Genomic DNA, 13286 nt, shown 5'->3' with positions numbered 1-13286 from the left:
TTTATGAAAATAGAACTCTTTATTAAAATAGCAAGGCGGAACAATCACTGCTACTCACAAAACACTGTCTTTAAAAAAAACAAACCAATAAACATCCAAATCAATGGCACTGGGCAAGACAGTTCAACTCTCAGAGCCTGTTTCTCCATCTGGAGAATGGGCAGGTAGGAAGTCACCAGCTCATTGTGGGCGGGACCCACTGATGGGAGGAGATGACCCTGGATGGCCCTTGCACCACGTGTAATGCACACCCAAGAGGTGGGCAGCGTACTCCTCTTCCTGTCCCTTCCACCCCGTGATTGTCAAGGATAAAGTCTCAGGGTGGTGCTGGCGCGGCTTTAACACGACTGAAACACTTGTTTCATTTTGTATCAGAGAAGAGACAGATCTCAGGCTCTGAGCCTTGGTGACTCCTCATGGAGGACCCCTCCCCAGCAGATTTATTTTTCACAGTCACCTTCTATTTTTGGCAGCAAGTGATACATGTTGTCAGTTACCGGCAGTGGAAAAAGTTCCCTTTTTAAACATATTTAAGTTGAAAAAGAGTGTTTAAAGGAAAATGTCTGATAAACAACAATACAAAATACAGCAAAAAATAATAATCATGACAATGGTAAAGAAACACTGCATTAGATCAACCTATGAGGGCTTCTAATGTATGTTCTGCAATTTTGTGATTCTAAAGCAGGTATGAAGAAATACAATGGTGTCTGGGTACCTTCCTCTAAGTAACCAGATCCAAGGGGCTAACCCACTCATCTCTCCCTCTTTCTCCATAACTTATAGTTTTTAAAAGGAGAAAAAAGAAAAGAAAGTTAATAAAGATTAAAACAAGGGTGGGTTTAAAGCTTCATCTCCCAAACTATACTTCAATATCTCCAGTACGAACTGGAGCTGCCTGGTGGGAGAATCGTCTCGTCTCTTCCTTACGATTGTGGCTCCAAGGAAGTGCCACCTTTAAAAAGAACAGGCCCTTTTCTGAACATCAGTGAGACTGTAGTCTCAGTGACAAAGCAGCCCTGATTTGGGAGGGGAAGTCAGAGGGCTTTTCCCCAGCACATCAGGGTAGCAGCCACGCACAAGAGATCTTCCTGGAGCTATTTCTGCTGGCCTCCTTCCTTCCCTTCCAAGCCAGGATGAGGCAGCTGAGGGTTGCCATGGAAACCGGCTCCATCCTCCCACAGGAGGCTGCCAGCCCTGATTTCCTGCAGAGTTAAGAAGCAGGCAGCAGCGGGGGTCACCCAGGCGTGAAGATGGGTTTCCCTGGGGATATCCTGCCTCCTGCCAATCATAGCATCTGTCTGGGAATCCTGAGGCCACCTGGAGGCTGAAGGCCAGGGAAACCCCCAAGCCCCCGTGCTACTCCAAGAAGAGACAAGACCCTGGAACATTCAGAGATCTCAGGTCCTCTCTCCTCCCTCCAGCCAAAGCTACAGGGTCCCGGCTATGTGTGTGTATGTGTGTCTACGTCTCATGGGATGCATCCACTTATAGGTGCCTCTGGCTCTGTCGGCTCCCTGACACCAAGCAGAACGGCCCCTCCACCACCTCCTTGAGCCCATGGAGCACAGAGCTGCCCATCTAGCATTTGCGACTGACAGTAAGTCTGTTTGCAGAATTCTAACAGTTTACAAGCTGTGTGACCCTGGGCAAGTCACTTCACCTCTCTGAGCCCATTTCCTCATCCATAAATCCTCTCTTCACAGAGGTGATATGACAAAGTAGAAATACTGTGTCTGCTGTTCCTGTCACAGGCATTTAGAGTGTCCTCAATGAACAGGACCTAATATTAGTAATACTTAGCATCATATAAAGGTTTCCAGGTAATTTTTCTTTTGATCTGTTTTTTTCCCCCGTAAAACAGAAGCAAGTTTTCATCATTGATCTTTTTGATCAAGGTGGGAGTACACTTAGGATAGGATCCATTGGTCTGAGGATCAATTAGCAGGTTCCCACCACCTCCTACAATATCACCTCTAACAGTGGGAACAGGGTTCTCAAACATGAGTGCTTTTGGAGGAACAGGAGGTACCATGAATGGAGAAGCAGATCAAGTAAAGGTCCTGATGAACCAGAGCGCACTGCCCCAGATGAGGGAGGCAGCTGCTACTCAGCTCTGGTCCATGGTTGTCCTTGGGAATATGCCCAGTGTGGACAGATCTTTCCAGTTTTCAAGAGAAGCTGGACATTTTGAATCAACTTTCCCAAAGGTGATAAGATAATAGCGACGTAATTTTTGTAAGTGTAGGCCACACAGAACAGGTCTGCAGTCTGCAGGGTGTCCACAGCTGGAGCGTCTGGGCTAGAGTGTAGGAAGCCAATACGTCCTCTTTCTGTTTTGGTTTGACCAGTCCCAGGAGCCCTGGCTGCTTCCTTTCACGGGGGCCATCCCATCTGGACTGTGTCTTGCTAATTCCCTGCTGGAGTCCCAGCACTGGGAAAATCCATCCCCTCTGAAACCCGAAACTCTAGTGCAGAGAAGTCGGCTGCTCAGAGCCCAGCATCTGGCGGGCGCTCCCGCCCTGCACTGTGGGTGCACCAGCCTCGGGACACCCTCCCGTGTCTTCTCAAGGATCAGTGTGAATAGAGAGAAGCAGGAAGTGTCTAGCGAATGGGGCACCTAGGAAAGCAGAACCTAAGGGATTCCTTGGCTTTAGGCAGTTTAATAAGAATTTTGGGACAGAGTTTATTTCAACAGACACACTGCTAGGCCCTGAATGGCCTTTTCCTGGCCAGCATCTGCTTTGACTGGTTAAGCCCTGAACCACACCATTGTCAGGGGCTTGGACGGCGGCCCCTCAGGGGCTGAGGGCAGAGCAGTGAGGTCTCGTTTTGCCCTGTCTGCCCTCACTTTAGCAGATATCCTAAAGGTGAGAGGAGCAAGGGGGCGCTGGCAGCAGAAAGAGCCTCATTTTGAAACTAAACCTTTGCAGCAGATAATCTGTAGAGCTCTGGGTGTCTTTGTCCCCCTTCTGTCAGCTTCCCTTCTTTCCCCTCCCCCAGACACAGCCTTCCAGGAAAACAAAACAAAACAACAGGGAAGGAGTAATGGTGGCACTGTTGGGTGTTCAAAGCTCTGCACCCAGGCCCAACGCAGGCACAGAAAGTTGGGCAATGGGCGGTGGGCTGGGTGGAGGCGCGCACCCGCGGAGCCCCGTCTGCCCCGGAGCTCACGGCCGGGTGCGGTAACGGATGGGCACGTCGTGTTCTGGCTGCATCAGCCCAAAGCCGTACCTGCTGAGGTCAAACTCAGGGATCTCCACATCCGGACTGATCAGCTCCAGGTCAAAGTGCAGCAGCACGAGGAACACGAATCTGCAGGGAGACAGCGTTCAAGGTGTGACTTGGGAGGGTTGGGGGGGGGGTGGTCATCCGGACTCAGGCAGGAAGGCGATGGCTTCCTCCTGAGTCTGAGCCCAGCTCTCACTTCGGGAAAGGTGGGAGAAGGAAGGTGAGAGAGCAGAGCACGAGTGCTTCCTGCTCACCAAAGTCCATGAGTTCCTGGTCCTGGCAGATGGGCTGGGGGCAGAAGCGTCCTATGTCAGTTCCATGCCAAAGCATTTCAGAGCCAGTGCGTGACTCCAGCTTTCTCTGCTGCCTGGCAGCTGTGTGGGCCTCACGTTGAGATGATGAACGGGGAAGATGGAAAGAACCCAGCCCCTGAGTCCCTGCTCGGAGGGGAGGAGCCCCCCCAAACCTACAGCCGACCTGTGTGGGAACCAAGCTTTTGTTGGACAAGCCAGTGAGACTTGGGGGTTGTCTGCTGCAGCAGCAGAGCCTTGCTTCTCCTGATTAACAAGGACAGTGACCCTTCCTGATTCTTCCACCATACTCATCCCACCCCTTCTCTGCCTTAGGGCTGACGCTAAACCGTAGCTGCCTTTGTGAGATCAGAAACAGGCACCCCTCCCTCAAGACATCTTACTGTGGGAAAACTGTTAGAATAGACCAACTCTGCAAGAACAGGCAGGCACTCTTTGCTGCCATCTTCCGGAAAGCTGTCCTAACAAGCACACAAACCCACGGATGATGTAATCGGCGTGCCCGTAAAGGTGGTGGCGGCCCCAGCTGATGTTACCTGGTTCCTGCCCACCTGCGATCTTACCACCACCTGTGCTAGTAAAGGTCAGACTGGGTCCTCTACTGCTCTGGGTCCTACCCGCCTCACCGCGACCCAGGTGCCCAATGCGGGACAGAGCACACGGCAGGGGTTCTTTAATTTTACTGAACAAGTGGAAAAGAGGGAAGACGAGGGAAGAAACATCAGCGCCCTGGGAAGGAGAGCTGGGGGCAGACCTGGGCTCCGTCTCTTAAGGGCGTGTGACCCTTGTGAGGTCTCTTTCCCCCTCGGGGCCTTGGTTTCCCTGTCTGGTCAAAGAGGGTCAAAGAGGTGAGATGTGTCCCTTCCAGCTTTGAAGCTGCAGGACGGTAGAGGATGAGTTTACACGAGGAGGGGTGGTTCTGTACCCACACCTGGATTTGGATCCTGGTACCTCCACTTACCAGGTGCCTGACCTTGACAAATGATTTGACCTCTAGCGTCAGTGACAAACTGACCACCTCGAAGGTTACCATAATGATTAAGTGAGACAAAAATAACAGCAAACTGGGGGGAGGGCATAGCTCAGTGGTAGAGTGCATGCCCAGAATGCATGGAGTCCTGTGTTCTATCCCCAGTACCTCCATTAAAAAAATAAACCTAATTAGCTCTTCCCTGACCAAAAAAACCCAAAAAGAACAACAAATTAACTAATTCATTGACCACTTTATGCCAGACCCTGTGCTAAGCATTTCATATCCATCATCTCTTTTTAATCCCTCCGAAAACTTCATGGAGTAGGAAATGCAGTCGATTCTGCTACCATAGTTGCTTTGAACACATGAATTCATTCCAGTGGCATTGATCTACTAGGGTACGAACGAAGCATAATGCAAATTGCACATTTCCTTACGTGTCATTTCATCTGCCAGAAACACTAGGAGAATAACAAACCACACTCGGTTGAACCCAGCTGAGCAGGAATTCATAAAACGCACACACCTAAACTCTATCCACCAGCAACCTCAGCTCACGGGGTGGGTGGTGAGCCTCGCCATTCCCCGCAGGCATCTGATCTCAGACACCCCTCCTTCCACACTTCACTGCAGCTCACAGCTCCATCCAACACCCGCTTCCACGGCAAACTTCAGGTCGTTTTCACAGTAAAGCGCCATATTTATTGTACGTAACACTGAGGTGTTTCTATTTATTCCATTTAACACGTGTGAGCCTGTACCACCATATCTTCCTAGGTGCGTATCTTTTTGTGTGTCACTGATGACGTTTTTGAGTGTTGGGCCCCACCCCCATCTCCTGCACAATCCTGTGCTTTTCGTTGTGTGATTTCCCGTGGTGCAGTGATTTTTAGGAATGCCGGTGAGACATTAGAGCAGAACCGGCTGTCTTATGATCTCCATTTGACTGCTGAGAAAACTGAGGCCAAACGGTTAGTGTAATGTGTCCATTCACCAGCATAATGCCCGCACATTAATAATAGTGGTATTCGTCATTACAATGATAACTAACTTTTATTAAGTACCTATTGTGAACCAGGCAGTGGGGTAAGTACCCAGAAAGGTCCAATTCATGTGTTCCAACACCCCTAGGATGTCGTCTGATCAGTACCCCTACTTTACAGTGGAGGAAACAGAGGCACAGAGGTTACCCAGCTGGACAGAAGGACAGGGTGATGTCATAATATCTGGTTCAATCTGTCTGTGATCAGGGGACCAAGGCTCGTGGGCCCAGGGAGGAGAATTTACGAGGCACTCGGCTCCCCTTCCGGGTACTCACTGTTTGATGCTGCTGGTGGCGTAAGCCCTGCCCAGGCACTGGTTGTGCCCCGCTCCCCACGGCATGCTGTAGTTCTTCAGTCGCTTCCCATCCTTGTAAAAGTCTTTCTTCTCTGATCCATCAGGGTTCAGGAATCGGTTGTACTTAAATACCTGAGACAGGAGGGAAGTCCCTTTCTGACGCCACCCCCAAAATCAAAACATGCCTGCACGAGGGGGCGGTATAGCTCAGTGATAGAGCACGTGCTTAGCATGCATGAGGTCCTTGGTTCAAAACACGCCTGCACAAAGAAAAATGAGCAAGGATGTTCATCACACTCGCATGTATAAGAGAGGAAAACAGGAAAGAAGGTGAAGTGCAGTTGATAGGGGACTGGTTAAAAATTACGGCAGCTGTTTACAAGGCTGAGCTTGGTCTGAGCATGCTGACACAGAAGGAACATTTAAGACTGGTTGTTGAGTGAAAAAAGCAAGTTTTGGAATAGCACGTATTGTGTGATCCTGTGCACACACCTGCCTATTCGTATGTGTGTGAGTGTGTTGTGGGTATGTCTGTAAAAGCATGATATTATCTGAGGGACACACTTCCACCCACTGTTAGGGAACCCGTGGAACTGGAGAGGAAGGGGAACGAAGACAAATCTCCACTTTTAAATATATATGTCTACGTATTTCTATAAATATATATTACTCTGCAATTTAAAATAAAATTATTTTTTTAAAAAAGAGAATGCCAGTTTCCTTTGGTTGCAGTGTAGAGTGGTGATGTGAAGACTATCTGAGCACAGGGCTTGTTGTACAGAGGAGGTGAGGTGCTGAATGAAAGATGGGGGGAAGGATGGTGAATGGACAAGTGGATGGACAGATGGAAGAGTGAGTGGATGGATGGATGGATGGAGGGAGGGAGGGATGAATGTGTGGCTGGGTGAATGGATAGATGGCTGGGTGGGTGGATGGATGGATGCACAGCACAGAGCCTGGCACGCAGGGAGCACTTACATCTGTTGTGAAAGTTTGCACCATGTTGAAGTCCAGAGAGAGGGAAAAGTGTTGAGAAGCTGACATTAGAACATTGTGAAATCAGGAAGAATTGCTCAGCTGTCCCTTGCAAAGCACTCATTGTATGCCTCGTGCTATTTTGATGTCTTACATGATCACATTTCATCCTCCTGACAACCCAGCAAGGTAGGTGCTCTTATAACGACCACTTTACAGGTGAAGAAACAGAGGCACAGAGAGGTGAAGAAATCTGGGCAAGGTCACACAGCAAAGAGCAGAAGTGGGCTGCCACTCAGATCCAGCACTGACTTTGCCCCCATGATCTCTGGTATGCCTTTTACCTCTGGGTCTGTGTAGATTTCTGGGTCCTTCTGGGGACTCAGGAAGGGGAAGAGGAGGAGGCGGTCACCACGTCGCAGGGAGAATTCCCGCCCATCTGCCATGCGCAAGGCCAGGTCCACCACGACCTCGCGGGTGATGAAGGGTGCAGCGGTGAGCCTGAGGCTCTCACTCAGCACGCTGTCTGCACGGGGCAGGGACAGGGGAGAGTCAGCCACTGGAATGCCACCTCCAGGCCTCACTTTACAGAGGCAGGTAGGGAGGCTCGGAGAGGGTGTATGAATTGTCCACCACCACAAAGCAAGGCCAAAACAGGCCAAGTGATGAGATGTGACTGCCATGCTCTTCAGAGACCTTGGATGTGAGGGTTTGGATCTCACCCTAAAAGAAGCTGTGAGGGATGGTGGGAGCCAGGGAGATGTCAGGGAAGGCTAGGGAGAGAGCAGGGCCAAGAATATTGGCTGTGTCTGCCTGCCCAGCATACATTCCCCTTCTGGAAACAGTTCCCTGGTTTTCTTCTGGGGACCACCCCCTCTCCCACTCTAAGGGGTTAAGCTGTTGATTCCACACTCAACACCTTGGATTGGGCTGTGACTGGCTGATGACAGCATCCCAACCGTCTGAACCCCATGATGGGTTCAAGATAGGTAATGACCCCAAAAGAGCCAATTGGACACAGTCCTGGGACTCTGGGTAGGGACACTGCAGAGAAGCACACCTTCACAGGCCAGGAACAAGTCAGCCCAGAGCCAACCCAGTGGAAAACGGGGCTGAGGATGGAGAGAGACTGAGATCTGATGGTCTTGTTAAACTACTTAGATCCACCTGTGCCTGAAGCCAGTCCCTCTGGACTTTCTAGTTACCTGCCCCCAAACAAAGTCCCTTTTCTGCTTCAGCCTGTTTAAGTTAGGCTTTCTGCCACTTGCAACCAAAAATCTCCCACTGAAACCATGAGCCTTGGATAGTGCAGACCAGGGCATGGAGATGTCAGGTCTATGAAGGCAGGAGGACTCTCGGTCAGACTGATGCAACTTGGACGACGGGAGCCCATGTTGGGGGGTGGGGCTTGGGGGCCCACGATGACCCAGTCTTTGGGAACGTCTCAGAGGGTGTGTCTCACCAAGCACAGGCGTGCTGTCCAAAACCTTCTGTGGGAGGGCAGTCATCTGCGACACGGACGGCTCCGCTCGAGAGAGGACAGGCTCGAGCTCCGCACGGACGGCAGCCAGGGCCTCGGGATTCTTGAGGAGGAAGAGCAGGAGCCAGAAGGCAGCAGGCCCCATGTTCCCCTGCATTGAGGAGGAGCCCCCAGCACACCATCAGGAGGGCGAAGCTGGGGTGAGAGCTGACGGGTCTGTGCCATGGACACAGGCCTGGGCTCCCAGCCCTGCTTGACCCATGACTCTTCAGCCTCAGGACGCAGCCCAAACACGCTTTGTGGCTTTGGCGTAGCCCAATGCCTACCTCAAGGCCATTCTTGGCATCCCTGACCTTGAGCAAAATCATTGATCTGAGGTCACACAGGTCATCTCCAAAGCTAATCAGTGTAAATGCTGGTAATATGAACAAAGTTTCTCAATTAAGGCTACTGTTAACGTCTGAGGGTGAGTCCTTGGTTCCAATTCCCCACCCTTTCCCCTATCCGTGCATGTTACCATGTGACTCCACACCTCCTCCCATTAAAGGGGCAGAGTGTATTTCCCCAGCCCCTTGGAGTTGGGCTCAGCCATGTGATGTGCTTTGGCCAATAGAATGAGGCAGAATTGACTGACCAGCAGTTCTAAGTCTAGGTCTTAAGAGAGCTTTTGTGTGTCCACTTGCCCAGCAGCCGGCTGGTCCCAAGAGGAGGATGAGAAGCACAAGGAGCAGAGCTGAGCTGTCCAGCTCGGCCCGGTCTAGACCAGCTGATTCCCAGCAGAGCCTCTGACAGGTGAGTTAAAGAAATGCTCATCGGGGTACGCCACTGAGTTTTTGTGGTTGTTCGTTACGCAACAATAGCAAATGGATACAACATGTGAATGTTGGCTTTCAAATATCTGAGTGTTGTGTACATATATAGCAAAGCAGCAAGGATCAGTGATGCCTGTGATGTAAAACGTCCCAGTTGTTAAGTAATCAGAAAAATGGATAAAATTTCTTGCTCTAAGACTTCAACCTTGGCTGAGTATTTTAAGACTGTTATTCAGCATGTGGCTAAAATGTGTGTGGGGTGTCCTTAAGTGAACTCTAGACATAGGTGGAATACCAATTCACCTCCATTTGGAGGAAGATTTTTGTCTACCGTAAATGACTATCCTAGCCAATCTTAATAGTGGAACATTAAGTAGTCATTAAATGTCATGTTTATCCAGAAATTCTATTGCAGACATAACTGCACGTGGACCAAAGGGCATTTGCACAAGGATATTTACAGCAGTGCTGATGTAGCAGCAAAAGACTGGAAGCAACCTCAATGCCTATCAATAGGAGATCAGTAGATAAATGATGATCTGTCCACAGGATAATGACATTGGACGCTGTTAAAAAGGAGCTGACTCTGATAGGGGACTGTAGCCAAGACAGGGGCTTCACTGTGCTGCTATTTGTGTCTATGTTTAAAGAGGGATATATATGAAGAAACACAGACCATCTCTAGAAGGAAACTCGAGAACCTGGCAGCTGAGGTTGCCTCTGGGACAGAAGCTGAGAGGGGGAGAGGCGGTAAATAAATGCACTAAAGCATCAGTGGTGGTGAAACAGATTTTCTTTCTTTCTTTAGCTGCCATGAATTCAGCACCAAGGAGGTGCCAGGTTCCCTCGTCCAATCCTCCCATCAAGCAAGCACCGTTAGCACACCTTTTACTGAAAAGGAAAACTAAGCAGTCCCTAGTCCCTCCCCACTGCCCAGCAGGTAGTGAGGGCTCAGTGGTATTTGTCCAGTAAACACCTGTGTCTCTTTGGGCTAGGGGCCTCCGAGGCAGCCTGGGAGGTGGGCTGGCAGAGCCCTGAACCAGGATCAGAACCAGGCAGAGCTGGGTTCACCTGCCCACTTCCTGTGCCTCTGGACAAGCCACTCCCCCTTCTGGGTCTCAGAACCTCCCTTTTGGTAAAATGAGGATAAAAACATGGCCACACCTGGGGCGGCCTCAGGGAATACAAGCGAGCCCCAGAGGCTGAGCACAGAGCAGGTGCTCAAATCTGGTCCCCTCCTTCCACCAGCCCTCTCCCGGGGGTTTCAGAACAGATGGGGGCCTTGGACTCTCGCTGAGATTTCCTCCAGCACCTCAGGGCTGCCTGAGACAAAGCAAGGTCACTTGCTGTCCATCACTTAAATAGCCAGGGGCATGTAGGTGATAAATAATTCAGCTTTGGGCTAACTCCATGCCAAGGCCATTTCATCTTGCCTGGATGGTCAGATGGGGGCCACCACTCACTAACCGGAAAGCAGGAGTGGAACAAGAGGCTGCTCAGTTAACTCTGCTTCCAGGGAGAAGCTGTGGCAAGTTAGGGAGGTGACAAAGACTGCCTTCCACCCATCTGCACAGATGTGAGTGTGCATGTCTGTGTGTGTGCATGACCACACAACCATAAGAGATCTTTAATCCACTACCCTGGAAGATGTGTTCTCCCGTGAGGCCCTGCCTCAGTTTACCCAGGATGACATTTCCGGTCTAATCTTATTCCCTCCCGCCGCAAAGTCCACCAGCCAGCAGCGCCTGTGTTCTACTTTTCTGTGAATGGCAGTAGGTGACCTCCAGGGGGCGCTCACTGTGATCAGACTCCGTGCTCAGCGACTCTCGTGCGCCACCTTGTGGACCTCGCACCACACTGTCAGTCAATAGGAATTGGGGACACCTGCACAATCTTCCGCCTTTGGGTAACAGCACCCATTTTCCTTTGGGAAAACTACCTCTACTTCACTATAAGTCCGTGTGGATCGTCTGGGACTGAACCACCCTCTCCAGACCTCAGGTGTGGCCATGGGACCCAGCCTGGGTCACTCAGTCAGTGATGGACTTAGAGGGAACAAGTTACCTGGGCTGGGCCAGTGGGTATCAGACTTGGGGCTTGTGCTAGAATTTACAGGACAGAGGCGCCCTCCTCCACGGGGACTGCCAAATTGCCAGGAGCCGCGGGTGGCCCTCACTGCCACCATCTGGAAAAGCCCACCTGAGGCTCGAGGAATGGAGAGCTGAGGGGTGGGACATTACAGATTACATTTCTTGTCATTGTTTATGATTAAATTTTTTTCTAAGGGAATTAAAAATTCCCTTAGTGCAAAGTGGAATCCTGGAAGAGAAAAGGGACATTAGTGGAAAAACTGGGGAAATCTGAATAAAGTACAAACTTAATTAATAGTAATGTACCAATGCTGGTTTCTTAGTTTCCCCAAATGTACTGTAAGAGGTTAACACTGGGGCAAGCTGGGTGAAGGGTATTTGGAAACTGTATTATCTCTGCAACTCTTTTGTAATCTAAAATTATCTCAAAATAAAACCACTGAAGGGGAAAACCCAGTTCTCTGTACAGCTATTATTCTTACTGCCTCCTCTTTTCAGATGGTGAAACTGAAGCCCAGAGAAGTGAAGTGACTTGTTCAAGGTCACAGGACTGGTCGGCAGTGGAGCTGGGATTCCACCCAAGTCTGTCTGACTTGGAACACTGCTTCTGCTCTCCACCCCTAGGTCACAGTGCCACCATGATCACTATTCCAGCTGACCATCTGCAGACCTGGCGCCCCTGCAGCTCCCACAGTCCCCACCCCCCACCACTCAGGACCACCGAGGAGTTCCTGGGGCCATGGCTGCGGAGGCCAAGCCAGATGTGGGGAAGGAACAGAAGAAGGAGACTTGACGGATGGGGCCGTGGGAGCTGACTGTGTCCACAGTTCACGGTGTCAATCCCAGCATCACTGTGGTCAGCAGAGCCACCCGCTGCCTGACAGCTCAGAGCTGGGAGGGCAGCCAGGACCATGATGAGCCTTCCACGGCAGCCTCAGGGAGCTCTCCTCCCTCGCTAAGTATTTGTCTAGTATGTTTTCTGAGCTCTGGTTATCTACTGAACACAGTTACAGGATTTTACGTGCATCATTTCCTTTCATCCTCACCACAGCGTCACCGAAGCCCTGCTGTCTCTTTCACAGATGGGTAAACTGAAGCACTGAGAAGTTAAGGGACTGACTTGCTAGGAAGTGGCAAAGTCAGGATTCAAGTTTAAGCAGGTTGGTCACACAGCCAGTCCCCTAAACCACTGGGCTACACAGCCTCTTGGCCCTGCTCTCAAGACTGCAGATCTTGGGGTCTCCCTTCTGCCTGAAATCTGGGCGCTGCCAACAACTCAGCCTCAGAGGATTAACAGTAATGCACCAATGCTGATTTCTTAGTTTCCCCAAATGCACTGTGGCTCTGTAAGAGGTTAACACTCTTACAGAGGACATCCTGTCCCCAATTCCCATCCAGTTCTCCTGGCCCCAGACTTTCTGCCACTCAAGCCCTCAGGCCAGCATCCAGTTCTGCTGACAGAGGTCACTTCCATAAGGGATTCTGGGGACAGTTTGGAGCTCCAAGTCATGGCCCATAAATATGTTATTAGACACTAATGGGGCCCCAAATGCTGATTAAACCCAGCCCCCAGCCCTTGTCAGCCTCTGCCTGTAAGGACAGTTAATGGCTCTGGAGAGAAAACTAAAAATAAGTTGTAAGTCGATGGGAGAGGAATTACCCAGAAATGTTGGCCTATGCAACTGTCACTGCCGAGGTGGGGCCGAGAGAAGGAGGGGGCTCAGGGGCCAGGGCCAGGGTAGAAGCCAGGCCTGGGGATGCAGCATCCTCAGCCCTGCTTTCTCTTATTCCAATATGTGGTCCATTACCAATGCCACCGGCACTGTCTTCCCTTCCTTTCCAGAATCTAACCACTTCCTCCTCATCTCCATGACCACCACCTGGTCCTGCCACCATTGTCTCTTCGCTAGTGTCCCTGCTTCTGCCCTTGCTCCTCAGATCCTGTCTCTCCTGTGCTCAGAACCCTGCCAGGGCTCTCACCTCACCCAGAAAAAGAACCCAAGTCCTTACTAGGGCCCACGAGACCCTCCATGATCTCTTCCCTCAGTCCCACTACCCATCCTCACTGTGCTTGGC

The 13286-nt window shown here is 50.7% G+C and overlaps 1 protein-coding gene across 2 annotated transcripts in view; it reads right to left on the bottom strand.

Moving 5' to 3' along the window:
- PTGIS (prostaglandin I2 synthase) overlaps nucleotides 1-13286 on the bottom strand; it is a 34846-nt gene continuing 21560 nt past the window's right edge. For both annotated transcript variants that reach the window (XM_031433635.2, XM_064496997.1), the window contains exons 7-10: nucleotides 8291-8459; nucleotides 7173-7354; nucleotides 5834-5985; nucleotides 1-3315 (exon numbers count right to left, since the gene is read on the bottom strand). In XM_031433635.2, coding sequence (XP_031289495.1) covers nucleotides 3171-3315; nucleotides 5834-5985; nucleotides 7173-7354; nucleotides 8291-8459 — 648 coding nt within the window. In that variant the 3' untranslated portion in view covers nucleotides 1-3170. The remainder of the gene's footprint in view (nucleotides 3316-5833; nucleotides 5986-7172; nucleotides 7355-8290; nucleotides 8460-13286) is intronic.

Source organism: Camelus dromedarius, chromosome 18 (assembly GCF_036321535.1).
Source record: "Camelus dromedarius isolate mCamDro1 chromosome 18, mCamDro1.pat, whole genome shotgun sequence".
Classification (NCBI taxonomy): domain Eukaryota; kingdom Metazoa; phylum Chordata; class Mammalia; order Artiodactyla; family Camelidae; genus Camelus; species Camelus dromedarius.
Note: the sequence above shows the minus strand (reverse complement) of the source record. Positions and strands in the feature narration are given on the sequence as shown.